The sequence below is a fragment of the Aedes aegypti genome, chromosome 1, assembly GCF_002204515.2.
Source record: "Aedes aegypti strain LVP_AGWG chromosome 1, AaegL5.0 Primary Assembly, whole genome shotgun sequence".
Lineage (NCBI taxonomy): Eukaryota > Metazoa > Arthropoda > Insecta > Diptera > Culicidae > Aedes > Aedes aegypti.
The window spans coordinates 203,348,618-203,368,017 of record NC_035107.1 but is presented as its reverse complement, the minus strand read 5'-3'; the positions used below and the strand labels follow the sequence as shown (position 1 = coordinate 203,368,017).

The 19,400-nt window shown below is 37.1% G+C and overlaps 1 protein-coding gene across 1 annotated transcript in view; it reads right to left on the bottom strand.

The window, feature by feature from the left end:
- Positions 1–19,400, bottom strand: part of LOC5578993 (homeobox protein Nkx-2.1) — a 137,428-nt gene that overhangs the window by 59,864 nt on the left and 58,164 nt on the right. The window contains exon 4 of the mRNA XM_001664122.2: positions 5,914–6,009. Within this exon, the coding sequence (XP_001664172.2) occupies positions 5,914–6,009 (96 nt within the window). The remainder of the gene's footprint in view (positions 1–5,913; positions 6,010–19,400) is intronic.

Here is a 19,400-nt window from a genome sequence, read left to right as displayed (position 1 = left end):
GGAAAACGAGGAAACCACCGTACTACTCGACGACGCACCACTGAAAAACAGGAAAAACTCTGCTGAAATCCAGTTGGTGGCGGAAGACGGTAGGGTGGGATTGACAGTTATCCCTCCATTGTTGGAAATAATAACGCGTGCAATATTTAAACGTAAACAAAACCACACCAATTTCGTGATTCGAAGCCCATAGTAGGGGAAAATGGGACATTGTGCACACTAATTTTATTTCGATGTAAACCACAGAATTTTGCTGAAATTGTTCATGATGTAAATTCAGCAATAGATTATTGAAATTAACTCTTTCGACACACATCACATCATTCATCTATCAATCGAGTGTCGTCTGAAACGATGATATTTGCATAAATCATAAATGTTTTGTAAATACATAGCAGACAATAACCTAATTGCTAAATTCATGAATTCATTTGCTGATATTTTTTTAACTAGTTTCTTAATAAATTATAATATGCAAATTCTCTGAAAAATTTGAAAAAATATTTTTGATAGACTTTTATTGATCTTCCTTCAAAAGGCAGGCCGAAAATCTCTTCAGAAATTCATCTTAAGAAACTCTGCAAGTCTGTCAGGAATCAAGCCGACATTGGAATTTCTGTACCATTACGCGAACTCTAACCACTCGGCTAAGGAAGGCCTCAGTGACTCTAGTGACTATATTTTCTGGAAAAAGTGGCTTTAGTTGTTTTTTTGTTGGAAATAGTGATTTCTTTGTGACCAGGTCGAAAAAAGTGACCAAGTCACTGAACAGTGACTAGCTATCAGGCCTGCATCGCGTGTTCAATTTTGAACGATCTACGAACTTTACAATCTGGTTCCGACACATCCTCCTGCTAGCTCAGTGATAGTGATTGTGGTTTGAAAAGGCACGCAAAATATTTGTGGCAAAAGATAAGTGTATTGTCGTTGAGTCCTCTGTACTTCCACTAGAAAACACTAAACGCTTGGAAAATGGAAAAGGGTTGAATAATAGGATTCCTCTTGGTAATTGACATGCTTAAATATTTTTCTTCTTCTTCTTTCTGGCGTTACGTCCCCACTGGAACAGAGCCTGCTTCTCAGCTTAGTGTTCTTATGAGCACTTCCACAGTTATTAACTGAGAGCTTACTATGCCAATGACCATTTTTGCATGTGTATATCGTGTGGCAGGTACGAAGATACTCTATGCCCTGGGAAGTCGAGAAAATTTCCAGCCCGAAAAGATCCTCGACCGGTGGGATTCGAACCCACGACCCTCAGTTTGGTCTTGCTGAATAGCTGGGCGTTTACCGCTACAGCTATCTGGGCCCCTACTTAAATATAAGAGCCCTTAAAATAATCCAGAATAAAAACTTATGTAAACAACAATGCCTCAATTTAAAAAGTAATCTATCGAGCTCCTTAGCAAAAGTTGACAATTCAAGTATCAAATCATTCAAAGATTTTGTAGTTTTTAAAATAAAACAAAACTAACCATTTGAACATTAGGCAAAACTTGATATAACGTTTATTCTAACAATAACCGACTATTCACTGTTACACAAATTTAGTATCCGCTTCGCTGTTTCAATAATAATATTAACCTTATTAGAAACTAAAGCATGAAACGAGCTCACCAGTTGATATTCCTTTCTCGACTGTTGAACAAGAAGTTGCCCAACAAAACGCGAACATAAAACCAACCTACCATTTCGGCGATGCCAAAAACGAACCCGCAGCTTAGAATAAACGAACAAAAAAAAAACTGTTTACTTCGGACGCAACGCAAAACAAACGAATCGCTTGCTTGGAAATTACCAAGCGCAATGCTTGCAAAATTACTGGATATGCAGTTAACACATAGACATTGCTGAAATATCAGAAAAATATGATTTACTGGAGTTGTTTCAGCAATTCATTTTTGCTGAAAGATAAATCAAAAACTTAGTGTGTATACCTATCTGTCAGGATACAGCTAGGAGAGCCAATCTTTGCAGTTTTTCAGAGACAGGATTTTCTGAAATAATTCTTGGAGAAATTCATTATAAACCTGTGAAGGAATTGTAGGAAAAAATACTGGATAAAATCCCTCGAAAAAGTTAATTCACACATGAAATTTGGCTAGCATCTAGTAAAAATCCCAGATCTATTTAAAAACAAATCTTAGGATAGCCTCAAATTCGCTTTAGGAAAGTTTAGATTTTTTTTTGAATTCTTTGAAAAATAATTGGAAAAATCTGGTACAGAATATCTTGGAGAATCTTTCGCAATGTACAGGACGCTCTGAGAGAGTTTAGCCTAACGTAAAGTTTAGAAGAATTTTAAATGGAAGAATTTAGAAGAATTTAGAAGAATTTCTAAAAAATCTCTTGGAAGTGTAAGTGTAGAAAGAAAAGGCAGGATGCAAGAAGAATGTACCGTAAATTCGGGTGAAATTGATCAGAAGGGTTAAATTGATCACCGTGTCACTCGATTTTATTTCTTCCTAATGGAGCACAAATATCAGTAAATGAACGTTGTTTGTCGTAACTATTGTTGAATTTTGTGTTGTTAAGTTTTTTGCGTTAAGGAATGTTCATTTCTATGAAAATAATGTAAAATTCCAAAATCATGTGCGGTACAGTATTGACAAACATTCATAAACTTCTAGTTCTAAACTAAGATTTGAACATGGTATAAACCTGAATGTTTGTGAGGATGCTTGAGATATATCCCCAAACCAGATTTCATAACTAAAACTCGTACCAATATGGTCATTCGGTGGAAATATTTGAATTTCTGTTAGATATCAAGAAATTCCTTAAGAACTTGCTTACATTTAGGCGTTTTTCGCGTAATTCTTGAAATTCAACTACCGTAATTTCGGGTGAAATTGATCATTTTTCACGGTTTTTCTAGTCTGTTTTCTATAATGTTAACAATGCCAAACAACTAAATGCAGGAAAACAAGTACGAAGGTGAGCCAAATCGACTTATGTACCGAAATTTTCTAACAAATGTCATTTTAGTGTTAACAAATTCCTCGAAAATAAAAAATCAGAGAATCTCATTTCGGGGTGAAATTGATCACTAGTCAATGCCATTATTGTAAGTTTCCAAAACAACTCTATATGATAATTTTGAGCTCCCTGAATCCAAACATGCTTGTCAAATTCTTAACAATGCAATATTTATATAAATAACGAATAGTTAAATTTCAAGAATTACGCCGAAAACGCCTAAATGTATGCAATTTATTAAGGAATTCAATGATATCTAACAGAAATTCAATTATTTCAATCATATGAGCTAAATGGTACGAGTTTTGGTAATGAAATCTGATTTAGGGATATATCTCAAGCACCCTCACAAACTTTCAGGTTTATACCTTGTTCAAATCCTTGCTTATAAATAGAAGTTCATAGGTATTCGTCAATACTGCATCGTGCATGATTTTAAAATTTTACGTTATTTTCATAGTACTAAACATTCTTTAACGCAAAAAACTTCACAACACACAATTGGACAATAGTTACGACAAGCAACGTTCATTTACTGCAGCTTACATTGATATTTGTGCTCCATTACAAATAAAGAAAATCGTGTGATACGATGATCAATTTCACCCTTCTGATCAATTACACCCGATTTTACGGTATTCATTATTTCTATAATTATTGTTTTGGTTATAATTTAGCATGCATATTCGGATTCAGGGACCTCAAATTTGGTTTGAAAACTAACAATAATCGCGTTGACAAGTGATTAATTTCACCCCAAAATGAGATTCTCCGATTTTTCATTTTAAAGATCCCCTCTTTAATGAATGTTCGAATCCTCTGAGCAGAATCTCAAATAGATACACGGTACTCCATCTACTTTAAAGTTTCTCTATTTTAAAGATATTTCTTAGCACTAAAATGACATTTGTTAGAAAGTTTCGGTACATGAGTCAATGAGACTTACCTTCGTACTTGTTTTCCTGCATTCAATTGTTTGGCATTGTCAACGTTATAGAAAACGGACAAGAAAAACCGTGAAAATGATCAATTTCACCCGAAATTACGGTACCTAATGTGTTCAAATGTTGGAAGCACACTCAGGTTCGGCGTAAAGAACAAACGGTATTATCAGTTCTCGCGTTCAGTATCATAAGGGCGTAACTGCAGTGATCGGTTTCTCTTCATCGATTTTCTCTTTAGTTAATTATTTAGCCGAGCGACTGCTTTCGACTGCTATTTTTGACAAAGTAGAAAGTACTCATCATCCTTTATCGTACTGCACCGTAAAATGTTTCGAAGACCTATTGAATTTCGCTTAATAATGCAAAGAGAAAATCGACGGAGAGAAATCGATCACTGCAAATACGCCTGTATGACACTCAACGCGAGAGTTTTTTTTTTAACCAATGGCATCCAAGGCCTTTTTCGTAAATTGTACGCAATTTTAATGGTTGAATTCATTAACTCTAAAGGTGCATTATATTTCATCATCCCCTCGTAGGCGTCGAACGTTGGTGACAACGAATGCCTCCAGCGTAATTATTTTCCCAACACACTGCTGCCTGGGACTGGCGTTGACAAGCAAAACCCATTGCTCTCCTGAATGCGTTTTAATCGATTCTAATCGTCGTCGTCGTCGTCGTCTCGTTTCGTATCGTGGTCGTTGCCATGCCACGAAAGCATAGGAGTGATTATATCATTGTTGTCGTTTGGTGGGCGGTGGTTTGGCTATTGTTTGTTTTGTTTAGCGGTTATTTGTCGGCGCGGCTATTGTAGAACCTCTAAATATCACAGTGTACGAGCAGCGTTCGGCCTTTTCTGGTTTTCGGGATGGGAAACCGATGCTGAGCGCACTGAATGAAGGCGTATGTCACCACTCAAATGAGCTGTCAAATAAATTATAGCGTCGCTAATTTGCACCACGCGCTTCAATGCACGACTCCATGTTATTGTAAATGAAACCGTTCTATTCTATGGGAAACCTAAGGGTGTAATTCATCAATAAAATTTTATCGTTCATTATATCAGATGAAGTTTATCCACGAAATTAACGGATCACTACAATTTTCTATGACGTAGAACTTTACAGAGCTACATTTATTTAAACGTCATTCATTTTACAAAAAAAACTTAGGCAGCGTGTTCCCAAATAGATCTCTCTCATGAGATATCATATGATTGACCAATTTAGATTAAATTGCCGCCAAAAGTGGTTATAGTAGCCAGTGCTGTGAAATGTCAAATTTTTAGAAAAAAAAAATGTTACTAGCACATTTCCATGTGTAATAGAGTATTCGGAAGTATGACGAACCGATAGTCTTTGGAAAATGGTCACAGGGAAAATTATATTCCGGTTACATTTTCCACGGGGAAGGATGACATTTGCAATATTCTAATATCAAAGTCACGTGATATTCATGATATTTATCAGCACTGATATGTCGTTTTCGTTTTTAGGAACTGGATCGGTGATCAAACCAACGTCAAGTAAATTGTAGTTCGGTCGAACCTGAATCGGGTTGGGGTTGAGGCTGTGATTCGGAACGGTTTACGCCAGTCCCAACCTAGGTTCAAAAACGAATTCGACAATAGTAGCCTATAATGGCCGTCACGATTTTGTATGCTAATGAATGGTTTCTGCCCAGTTCCGATATTTTTATCACAATATATTTATTTGAAGCATTAATTTGGCGACAATGCATGTTGGGCAAACCAAATACCTTTTTAAAATATTTTTCCTAAGCTTTCTTAAACAAGCTCTCATGATGTGCTGGTGATCATGATTGTTATAGAGAGCAATAAGTGAGAGATGCTCTCAATCTTCGCAGAATTCAATCCCTGATTAATCTAGTAATATATTCCTAGTTAGTTATTGTCATCAAAATCTCTCTACGAAAAGTCACTGTCTTAGCTTAACGATAAATCTAACCAGAAACCAATTCCTAAACTTACTTGGGTGGGTGTGAGGCTTATTATACTGGCTAGGTGTTCCCGTTCGGGCGCTGACAGGTACTTTTGTTGCTTAAATCTTCGCTCCAGCTCGAAAACCTGAAATGGAAAATACCAAAAGGAATGTGTTAGAGACGGTCATCGCAAGAGAAGGCTAATACAATACAATTTAAATAGATTCATCCTCACTCCCCGAGAGTGTCTCTAGGACCATGACTAAGAGAACCAATAATATTGAAGCGGTAGATAGTCGGCAAATGGACACACGGACATCCATGGGACGGACCCAACGATGGAATAGAACGTTGTGCCATTATTGTGTCGCTTTTGTATTGCATTTGATGTGGTGTCTGTATCCTATAGTCATGGTAGGACTCAACCATTTATCGACCAATACCAGCCAATATGGTCGCGTGTGTCGCATCTCTGAACGCTGGCACGGACTCCCTCTGTATCCATCCATCCCTCCCGGTGCACAGTGGTCCAAAGTTGACCAAAGTAAATAAACGAAATATGCGAATTCTCTCTGATATTTTTTCTTGCTTTCTTTCTTCTAGGTACCGTAATCCGGGGTAACATTGATCATTTTTTTTGAATATTTCTCAAATATTTTGTTTGAAAATGCAAATGTTGCAAATTTTATATTTTTAAAACAAGTACTGCCACCCATAGCTCGAGACTATATACAGCATTTTCTTTTTTGAAAGATTTAAACATGTATAAAAAAATGTTTCAAGTGATTTTTTGATTAAGCTGATTTGGGGTAACATTGATCACCTATGTGAACAATGTTCGGTAATATTGAAAATGTCATTACTTACTCAAATCATGGCCCCCGAAGCCAAATATGAAGGCCAAACGCTTACAAGTCATTTACTTTTTGAGTTATTTTGAAATTAAAAACACCTCGAATCACGGAATACGCCCAAAGGTATGCAATTTCCTAAGGGAATTCTATATTCTTTACAGTAATTCGTTAATGTTGCCTAATTGAGCATACTTATGAAAGTTTTGACAACGGAATCGTTTTCGGCGATGCCATTTTTAGTAATAACCACACTTTCCTTGCTCATATCGTTAGCAGAACTTGTGTGATACATGAATATTCGGTAGTATCATCCCTACCCATTGAAATAATTGTTTCGAAAAGTTGACAAATTTACGCAAAAGGTAAACGGAATTTACGCAAAATTCTTCACTTTCATTAGCTTATGAATAAAAAAAAGAGAAGCTCCATTCATGATTTGGAAATGTTCCATCAATAAATGGCGATACGAACTTTTTAGGAGATGGGTCATTCCGATCAATGTTACCCCGCTGATCAATGATACCCCGGATTACGGTAATCCCCTAATTTTCTAGGTGAACTTGTACATATTTCGACTTTTCACATTATGCAAGCTGCTAAGAAAAACTGAAACTATATTTTAGCGCCAGCCGTTCAAAGTTTGTATGGGATTTGGCAAGGGAAAATTTACTTTTGCAAAGAAAAATCTCCAGAGGTCGTCCATTGACCTTTATAATAATTTCGAACACATATCTCGATAGGTATTTTTACGATGAACCATGTTGCCAAAGACCACGAAACAATCTAAAACTTGTAAAAAAAGCTATTCAATGAAAACCTAATGGCAATGCGACGTTGGTAACCACGTAAAAGAATAACAATTATAACAAAACTGGGCAAAATTTCCGAATAGTCTTTGCGTAACCACAAGCATCGGATTGCTTTGCGGTCTTCGACAATGTTGTTCATCGTAGAAATACCTATCAATATTTGTGTTAACAATTTTTATAGAGGACAATGGGTGTCCTCTGGCGATTTTTCTTTGCAAAAAAATATTATGTTTTGTCAATGGATGAACGATTTGAGCAAGTTTTGTACTGTTGGCCAACATTTACATGGTATGCAACCACTGTGCGGTGGTTCGAGAGCCGAGCAGTAACGTTTCTGGTTCCTTTCTTGCTATATTAGTTTGTTGATGAAACTTGGCATTTCAACTCAAGTGCTTTGTAAATAGATATTCCCGAGCGAGTGTATTTTTTTCGGACCAACTTTTTGTTTATATAAATGTTCCTTCCATTCCGCTCCGTTCCAACGGAGGGCGACGAAAGGATTCTTAGGACGACGACGTTGACGACGGGATTGTGAACCACCGAAATCGAGGCATGGAAGGATAAACGCTTAACTGCTACTGTGGAAACTTGGATGTGTATGTATAGGAACGTAATGTTATTTTATTTAGACTTTGTGTAATAAAAATAACAATAATCCATTTTCCAACATACTGTACGTTACGTCCCGAAACGGTAGTAGTGCTCGGATGGTAGAGATGGTAGACATTTTAATCCGGCATCGCAGATGACCTCGATATATAAACAAGACTATACTGACGGTGGTAGGAGTGGTCAGTAAGGGAAAATGTGCTTATTATGAAAGTTTTATTTTTAAAGTGAGGTGCATTGCATTCTTAAAGTTTGCATTTTAAAAATGTTTTGCAGTTTAATTGGAAAATTATGTTATGATCATGTGTTTGCAACGTTTCATTAAGACATGAATCTTTAAATATCACATATAGAGCTCCAACATCTTTTCTCAGACACTTACACTGTGCCCACTTGAGTCTGCCGGTAAGTGATACACTTGATGAAAACCATTTTTCTTCAAATTTGGAACAGCTCGTTTGAACAAAGCACAAGCAACTAAAGTATATGTCTCACACAGAGTTTTCATCAGTGTCAGTAGAATTAAATGCATTGGGTGTGCAGAAGCATACCGTAATAATAGAAAAAAATGAAGCGAAAAGCCGAGTCTCTTAACTTATAGAATTTCATAAAAAAATTATGCAAGTAAATTTCATAAGTGTCAATATATAATCCATAACTTTGTCATTTTCTTGAAAAATGAATGGCTGTTTCCAAATGTTGTTTAATAGCTCCACCATGACAAATGCGAGCATATTCAAAACTACACTTTTTTCTCAATAAGACCATTAAGAGTGTTTTAGCAGTGTTTCTATTGCATGAACGTGTATGTTGATATTTTTGCGTTAATTGTTTAGAGCTTCGTTTCGGTAGAAACTCTGTATGAAGTTCGATTTTTCAAAAAACGATTCAACATTCTATACTAGAGGTTTCAGGCTGCATGTCATATCAGGATTTTTTATCCAGGATTAAATTAATCAAAATGTCTCTTACGAGATCCTGGTGATCTCTTGCTGGGTCTAGCAGTTTTTTTTACTAGGTCCTAGAGATTCATAACGGGATCCTATGTTCTTATTATGGGCTTCTGAGAATTCTTGAGGATACTGAGCGGAATCTGGGAATTTTTATCGGACATTGAGATTGCCTTGCAAGATCTTAAGAATGCTTAATTAGTTGTTGAGGATGCTGGGCTAAATCTGGCGATTCATAGAAAGATTTCTAAGTCGTCCTTTTAATATCTAGTGGTATACTGTGGAGTTCTAGTGGTGTTTTGAGTATTTTTGGCAAGTATTTGGATTCTGAAGACGTTTCCGGAATTAAGGAATTACTTGCAGTAGTCTGGGAAGTCCTAAAGACTTTTTAGACATTCTATCAAAGACTTTCCTAAAGATTGTCACGTTTTTCTGTCACGTTTTCGTATCATTCGGCTGGTCCGTATTTTTTGAAGAAAGCGTCTAAAGCGGAATTAAGTCAGTTTACACGCGTTTTGCTGGACAGTGCTTCGTTAAAGCCCAAGCAGAAAGTGAAGATGCATCGAAGCCGGATCTCAATTTTTTAGGAGCGTGGGTCTGGGGAGCCGAATAGCGGATCGGGCTGAAGGCTTGGTTAATTGCTCACTCGCTGGTGATGACCAATCGATCAAGTTTTCAGCTTGAGTCGCTGTTTGGTTCTCTAGATTTGCTTTTGCTTTTGTGAAATGAGCATGCTCATTGAAGTAGCTTACAGCTACTTAATCAACGATGGATGATCAATTTGGTGAGCTCATTTCATGCTTTTATTTTAAATGTACAATATGGTATGAAACGTATTTTTATCATGACAACGGTTACTTCAATGAATTGATTTAATAAAATATGAACAGTTCGTCACTGTTAGTGTCGATGTACACTATTTTACGTTAACGTTTATTACCTGATGTTTATCATTATAAAAAAATAACCTGGCTTATCGTATGTTCACGTTGTGTTTAGAGTACTGATAGATGATTTTTTGAACTAAGGTTACATGAATCGCATCCTTTATCAAGCTGAATCCTGATCATGCAGCTATGATCCCTCCCCACCAACAAAACTCCTTCCCATAACAACCATGAAGATGCAGAGGTGATTTCGGCCTCTAGTAACAATGGGTGTCACACTAACATTCCTTCCCTTCTCTGATGACCGTAAGGACGTGGCCGGCGCCGTTATTGACTTTTTGATATTTGGAGTTCATCAAAGTGTATATTAGAGTGATGCAAATTTGAAATTTTGGCTCTCCTATGCTTAAACGATTTCTTTTATGGTAAATAACATTCTCCCAAAGATTGAAATGATTTGGATGCAATTTCACTGTGCACACCACATTTGAAGTTTATATGGAGATTACTATGGAAAACGCCAACCTTTGGTGTTCAGCTCTCTATCTGTTCATCATAATATTTTATGTAAAAGTGAACAAACTCTTCTCATATGAAATTATCGCAGCTACAACTTTGCCGAAGACCACATTTTGACGGACGTCCGGATAAATTGTTATTCATAAGGTGGTTTTGCGTTTAACATGCTTTACCAACTGTTTGGCAGGCAACAGGGGAGCTCCTGGCGGGAAGAATAGATCAAAGTAGTCCAGGCTACTATGTTCTACAGCAAAAATACAGTGTTGCTCTGAAAGTAATGGAATCATCATCTCAGCATGAGTTAGACTTTGTTATCAATAATATCAAATTATTCTTACGTCTCATCAGAATGTGGTCTTTGGCAAAGTTGTAGCTGGGAAGATTTCCAAGAGAAGAGTTTGTTCACATTTCCATAGATTATTGTGACGAGCCTTTTTCATAGTAACTTCCATATAAACTTCAAATGGGGTGTGCACACCCAAATCTCTTCCAAATCACTTAAAATTTTGGGAGAATGATTAACATCATAATTGACACCGTTTAAGCATAGGGGAGCAAAAACTTCAAAATTTGCATCAGTCTAGTGTACATTGAAGATGGAAAGCTACTCCCAAGCTACATCTCTTGATTCCTTGTGCAACTTTGAATATTCTGATCAATCACGAGTAGCAAGACGGTGGTTTAATGGCTACCGCTTCTGCTTCATAAGCAGAAGGTTACGGGTTCAATACCAGGCCCATCCCTTTCCTCTTACTTTTTAGTTGTATATTTCACTTGCTTCTGTCTTCCACTCTTAATATATCACAGTTGATCTATGGTTCGTAGCATTTGCTAGAACCCGAGACGGCCAAAAAAAAACTGTCTCCTTACGCATCCAATTTTCCATCCTTATAGCACGCCTTTCCTTACTCGTGATACATAGGCTAACCAAACAGCAAGCCTCTCTGTCATAAAAAATATACCAACCTTACACCTTCTCGCTTGAACTGGCGTAGACGCAGTGGTATATACGATCTACTGTGGGAGCCAGTTTAATGCATCATCAATTCCTCCCCCTTCTCCTCATTCGCCCGCATTCTGGCGTAGCAGGCGCCATTATCGCCTAAAAATAGAAGATCATCTGCACTATACACTGAGGGTGTCTTTTAGTCCCAAGCAGTCATCTGGTTGGTTCCTTGTGTAAGTGCAGCTGCTCTGGCGATACTGGAGTAGCAACTACGGGCGACCAATCAAGTTTAAGCACAAGCTCTGGTGAATCATGGAGTAACAACTACGAATTGTACGATCATCAATGCTTATGCTTATGCTTATTTTTTCAGACACTTTTTTAAACAATCTCTTCAAAATTCCTAGCGAGCTCTTGGGTAGATGTCAATTTCTATTCCATAACTAAAATCCTGGGAATTATAGACAAGAATCTGTGGATTCCTAGCCAACTACTTCAGAATCTTTTTGATTTTTTTTTGTGAATTCTTAACGACTTTAAAGTAAAAGTGTACAAAACGCAGCACGAGTCAAATAATAACAATCCTGTGATCAGAGTTACTCACTGTCACAAACACAACGCTTAAAATTTTTTGATTTATACAGGCCGACTGCGATGCAATTCGGATCATTCTATATCATATCAGCATCATGCTGTCTACACCTTCAGAGTGCGATGTCGCATCGCTGCTGTTAGTTGTCAAATGAAAGTGATTTAGATAGTTCGTGATATTGATACTTTTAATACATCAGTCATCAGCTGATATGACTGATATTGAACAACTTTGCCTGTGATATGCTAATACCTTCATGTGGTGTGGTGTGTTCGAATCGAACAAATAAATGTTCATTCATTTCATCCCGAAAAATTTAACCATCATAAAACCATACTTTTTTATATTACCGCTTTACATCCCTTGTATCATCACACGTCTTGAGATAATCTTTTTTACACCAGTGTTTCATGATTTATGGACGCTCCCGAACAACGATTCTCTGGTGAGTTAAAAAATATTTAATTCCATAATTGTGTCAAATCGTCACATGAACAATTAGTCGTAAGTTGAAGTTTTATGAAAGTTTATAGATAATGAACTTCTTCTGGCTTTGAATAAAAAATTAATACAATGAAAGAACTTGGATGAAAAATATAGTCGGAATTTAACTACTATGGAGAGAAGCTTACAACGCAAAAGAAAAAAAAAAGAAAATATAAGCAGATTTTTTAGTTTCTCTACTAGATTCTTCAAAAGTGAGAATGCCTTGAGTTAAAATTTGAATTGTAGCTAAATAAAATAAATAGACGAGCGAAAGTACCTTTTTCTGAATGCAACATTCAGATAAAACGAAGCAATTTGGATCCACCTGAAGCAGTTTCTGCCATGTAACGTTACCTGTTTGTCTGAAGTGCGAGAACGCAGACTGGACCTCACAACACGTGTTCTTACACTACCGTTTTGGTACAAATTACAGACAGCTACAAATTCCGGACACTCTCCGGAAATGTTTCAATATTACTAATCAAAAGTCACATTGGATGCCAATCCAAATCATATTGGATGTTCGTTTCAATAACATTTTCCATAGGAGTTTATGAAAATTTAGAATGCCCAACTGCATTATTCATATCTTTAATAGCTTGGTTAGTTCAATTAATGATTTGACTTTTTAATTACGATTTTTATGACCTGTTCGTAATTCAAATCAAAGTGTCCGGAATATAAGGTATAAGTGAGGTATCGTCCGGAATAAGAATCACGAAAAGACCACAAATATCTATGCATTTAAAATTATTCAAATTGCAGAAGCGTAATCTCTACCCAGATTTTGAATGTTAAGAGTTCCTAAGATCTGATGGCGTTGCGGAATCATAGAGAATAATTTATTTTACATGCTTTATGCTGAGTTAAACTTCACTGAGACCTTAAGTGAATAAACCTTATTATGAATCAAAACGGTATCCCATATTCGATGAAGTGCACAAGGAACGTTGTCGAAAACTATCCACAATATAGAAAAATGGCGAGCTAGCCAAAGATCATACACCACTATCCAGGGCTGATACCAACTAGCCATTGGTCTTAGGCCATCATGGAACATGAAGATTCTGGCCTAATCTGATAAAGAGGAGCGGGCTGCACATCAGTTCTCAAAAACTTATTCAAACAGACTCAAGGCAAAAACGTATACAAACTTACTTTATCGATTCTACGTGTTTCGCCGACGAAATTCTACACATTTGCTCAGAACCAACTCGATTATTCACTTTTAGAACGTTTAATTTCCGGATTTACAAAACGACGAAAGTAAGATTTTCAACTTTCGCAACCTAATCAGTACTTTCGTCGCTCCGCTATATGGAGAGACAAAGTGACTTAACCAAGAATCAAAACAAAACACTACTTGAGTCGATTTGCACTGATACAAAAACGTCGCAAGTAACTGAATAAATCGGCTTATAGTTTTGTAATAAAACTTTTGTGGGAAATAACAGGAACTCCCTACACAGAAATGAATTTCATTATTATTATTATTATTATTATTATTATTATTATCTTTATTTATGAGATTTTCAGCCCTAGGCTGGTTCATCTCAAATTAATTTCATTGTAGAAACTACTGAATCCATGGTAAAATTAAAAACTCCACGAACGATTTTTAACCGACTACATTAATCTGTTAACTCTACCAAAACATAGTCAACACCACTACATAAGTAAATATCTTCGGTTTATTTAACCACAGTTGCAGTATTTATGACCAGAAACATTTTAGATTTGACCAGTTTGGCATTATGCTGTTGACTACATTGTGTTGTACGGTGGGTGTCACGGATTGAAATACGTTGGTTCTACCATGAATTCGGTAGATTATACAACAAAATTTGTTTGCGTGTAGTTGTTGAAAGCAAGCTTATTGTATGCAAAATTTAAGCAATGTACACGGCGAAAAAATGTTAAAATGGTGATTAATATTAAAACAGTTTTAGAAGACAGGTTGTGAATCTTCTGAAATAATTTTCTCAAAACCGTAAGGAAGTTACTTACGTCGATTTGAAAAACTAATCGAGAGTTGTTTTTTTCCTTTGTTCACTGAAATAACAGTTGACTGAAGTTCTTCTTCTTCTTCTTGGCATTGACGTCCCCACTGGGACAGAGACGGTTTCTCAGCTTAGTGTTCTTATGAGCACTTCCACAGTTATTAACTAAGAGCTTTCTTTGTCAAACTCGCCATTTTCGCATTCGTATATCGTGTGGCAGGTACGATGATACTCTATACCCAGGAAAGTCAAGGAAATTTCAATTACGAAATGATCCTGGGCCGACCGGGTATCGAACCCAGACACCTTCAGCATGGCTTTTCTTTGTAGCCGCGGACTCTAACCACTCGGCTAAGGAAGTTGACTGAAGTTGTACACACTAACTAGGGAACGAGTTTTACCTTTGTCATAATGTCGTCAAAACTATAATAGATCTTGCTTTCACATTATAGAAATGTCCTAATAAAACCATTTACTAGGGTAATTTTTTGCTGGTCATTGAACCCGCCATATGGAATATACGGAATGTTCAACATTAGACGAGAACAACATTTTTTCGATTTTCTGCACTCTGGTAATTGCGGTGATCTGGTAAACGGTTTCATAGCTTAGATTTCTAGTAATTCTACTATCATCGCCTATGGTCCAAGATTTATCAATTTTAGAAGTGTTGAGTGATGAAATGCCTTATGGAACTACTTCTGATTGGAAACACGTCTCCTATATTCATCATATTTTTAAATTAAATGATCAAATTATTGGCTTCCCAAGAATAAGTCACTCCGAAAACTGCATACACTATCAAATGCATTAAATGCAGCATAAGCAATAAACAGTTATCACTCATGTGGAGCAACGCTAAGGACCCCTCTCAATGTCAAGTTTCTGGGACCGCCTACGAGAACGATAGATTCCGTAGTCCATCCGTCCGTCCGGCTGCTGTGCAAATAATTCATCGTCGTCGTCGTTGTTGGTTGTCATCCCCGGGATGTCATATCAGTCGACATCACATCGTACCGAACCGTCGTCATCATCATAAATAATGAAAACTTGACTAAATCCTATGACTGTGGTGCAAGGGGGAGGATGGCTCCTCGGTAACGTAAATTCCCTGGGTTCAGTTGACAAACTCAACTCATGCTTCTCCTCTTCCTCTAGCAACACGAGAAGAACGAGAGCTTTACGAGGATTTAATATGAACAAACATCTCCGGAGCAACGAGCAATGACGACGACGACGACGACGAAGTGATGAACTGGATTTGCTGCGAAACTCCGAACCGGAGGGAGGTGCCCTATGAAATTTAATTCCATAATGAAACAATCTAAAATGTCAAGTAATTATCAGGGGGAACGGAATTAATTGAATTTTGATGAATTGACTCTCGGTCGACGGCGATGCCGCGAGGATGACGCAATGTGGTTGGCGGAAAGTGATGTTTACCCAGAGATGACAGGGACTAACAATCATGAAAGTATGTGTCAACATGAACGTAATTCGCCTAGCCGCAATTGGACTCCAAATGAGATTCAAGGTCGTTGGTTGGAGTCAGATTGGGATTCTTCCAGTAGTTTGACAGTGTTTTCAGAATAGAAAGATTATCTTCTGGAATGACATCTATGCATGACACTATCAATATTAAATTTATATGATATACAGTCAACTCACCTTAACTCGATGTTGAGGGGATCATCCAGTAAGGAAGGTTTGAGTTACAGAACACAAAACCAACGATAAATGCGATCCAAGGAACCATCGAGTTAGCCATTGAAACCAACTTTTACTATGGTTCTCTTACTTGATATCGAGATACGTAATATCGAGTAAGAGAGAGTTAACTGTATAACAGAATGATTTTATGAATTAATTTATACAGATAAGAGTTGTCTTCGAGAGTATGAAACATTCCAACAGAAGTTTGGGGAATAACTCTGAGAAAACTTCCAACTGAGGAGATCATTGCAGGAGAGCTGCACTGCCCATAACTGCATAACAGTCACATTCGACATTTTTGACAAATTGGAGTTAATACCATGGGGAGTCAAAGAGAGCAAAAGTTGGACTGGTGGTGAATGCGGCCAAGACAAAGTACATGCTAGCTGGTGGGGCCGAGCGCGACAGGGCTCGCCTAGGTAGCAGTGTTACGATAGACGGGGATACTTTCGAGGTGGTCGACGAGTTTGTCTACCTTGGATCCTTGCTGACGGCTGACAATAACCCGTGAAATACGGAGGCGCATCATCAGTGGAAGTCGGGCCTACTATGGCCTCCAGAAGAAGCTGCGGTCAAAAAAGATTCACGCCCGCACCAAATGTACCATGTACAAAACGCTCATAAGGCCGGTAGTCCTCTACGGGCATGAAACGTGGACGATGCTCGAGGAGGACCTGCAAGCACTTGGAGTCTTCTAACGTCGGGTGCTTAGGACGATCTTCGGCGGTGTGTAGGAGAACGGTGTGTGGCGGCGAAGGATGAACCACGAGCTCGCCCAACTCTACGGCGAACCCAGTATCCAGAAGGTGGCCAAAGCTGGAAGGATACGATGGGCAGGGCATGTTGCAAGAATGCCGGACAACAACCCTGCAAAGATGGTGTTCGCTTCGGATCCGGTTGGTACAAGAAGGCGTGGAGCGCAGCGAGCTAGGTGGGTTGATCAAGTGCGTATCGATTTGGCGAGCGTGGGGCAGAACCGAGGATGGAGAGATGCGGCCACGAACCGAGTATTGTGGCGTGAAATTGTTGATTCAGTGTTATCTGTGTAGATGTTAACTAAATAAATTAACCATGGAGAGTCATCAAATGATAAATATTTTCGATCAACTTATTGAAATCTGTGAGTTTGTTCTAGAAAATTCGAAAAAAATACCGAGTTGTTTTGTCACATTGGTAATTATAACTGCATAACAGTCACATTGTGATTATCAATGAGCCTCGTAATGTAATAGCAATAAAAATTTATATCAGAATTATTTTCTGACTATTCACCTAGTATGCGATATGTGTTGTACAAAATATCAGCCTCATATAAGCACTTTTGAGTTCCTGGTAATTTTTAGAAATTTTAGTTTCCTCCCATACTACCATAAAATGCACACTTGGTACTCCATTTACTCAATGCCTACTTTTTTCGAATGTTACTAATATGCAGTTATGGGCAGTGCAGAAGTAATTCCAAGAAATAATTCGGGACAAGCCACTAAAGAAACTTATAGAAAAATCCATGAAACACCACCCTAAGTCATATCTTATATTCAATTGAAAAATAATTCATGCCATATGATGGTTTTAATTCTTCAATACCCGATTTTTTACTATCTAAATATCATTCTTCGTTATCTTAGATCGATCTAAGCACGTTTTTGACATTTATTCATTGTTTTATTTTTCTAATGTTATCCTTTTTAATTTTTCCTTAAAGCCTCTTTTGGTTTCTGAGTTGCAGAAAAATATGAAATGTACGAAAATTTTTATTATAGATCAAATAAGGCCCTAGCATTTGAAGGTTTTAAAACAAATTTCAAACATCAAAAATATAAAAATGTTTAACAAGCCATAAAACACTTTCCTTGATTGCTATGGTCCAAGGTTTAAGCCAACAATAAAATCATTTTTAAATTAATTCCCTTAAAAATACACAAGATTCCAAAATTTACCCCGTCGGTGGGATTTGATATTAGAGGGTTAACAGATTTTTGAACATGAGATTGTCAATTCACGTTTTACAAAGATCAAAACATATGGTAAGTATACCTACCGAACATGCTGAAAAGAAATAATTGAATTTCTGTGGAATTGAGTTTTTAAAATGCTTCAAATGTCTTCACACAAAATATGTCCTAATTTTTACGTATACATCCTTAACAGGAATGTAGTGCTAAATTTGAAGCTAGGAACTCAATGTTTCTTAAGTTGCCATTCCATATGCAAACATGATATAAAGCTGTATTCATTCAAATATGGCGTTTATAGTTAACAATAATTTCAGATTTGTTCGGGTAAAATATTTGGTCCTAGAAGTATTTGAATTGGAGCTTTATATTCAACAATAAGGCAGAAACCAATTTGAACATGCTGCAACAACATGCTGATTAGTTTATATTGATTTCTCATGGAAAATCCAAAACTGATTGACGATGGAGAAGTAAATTATAAGAAGTTGACATTTTATATTAACTTTTTCTATAGGAATTTCACTCTCAAATCCCCCAGAACTAAGCAAATGTTTTACAGTAAGTAAGTGAAATGATCATTTTGAAAAAAAAAAATAGAATCTCGTTCAGAAAGTGTTATTGGATCATTGCCAAGTATTTCTTTAATAATTCCTTCAGGGATTTATTCGTAAGTTTATCCAAGGATTCTTCAGGTCCAGGAGAATCTCAAGGAATTACCAGAAAACTTTTTTTTTTCAAAAATTCAGCCAGAAACTCAAAAATTTCCACCTGCAGGAGTTCAAAAAAAAAAAGATTTTGTGAAATATTTGAAGGAATGGTGTCCTAGAATGATTCCAAGCATCTTTTCGAGCAACTTCTAGTATGCCAATAATTAAACAAAAAACAGCCCTACCATTCTCCCGGCGTGTATATAAAAGGCCAACAACACTGATGACAAACAGGATCAAAACCTATATATTTGCAGAAAGAACTTGAAACTATTGAGAACCAGAGCTACAGGTCCAAAGCCCTGATAAAGGGGGATGATTGTGATGGCTATGACCGTGGACATCATGTAAAGCAGTGGTTTTCAGATTGTGCTCCCCGAATCACTTTGGTGCTCCACGAGGCTTTGGCAGGTGCTCCTCGACCGTTTTAAAAACGTTTTACCAATGCCTTGAAATATCTCAACTATTCATTTTAAAATATGCTTTTAATTACCCGAACCAAGCCA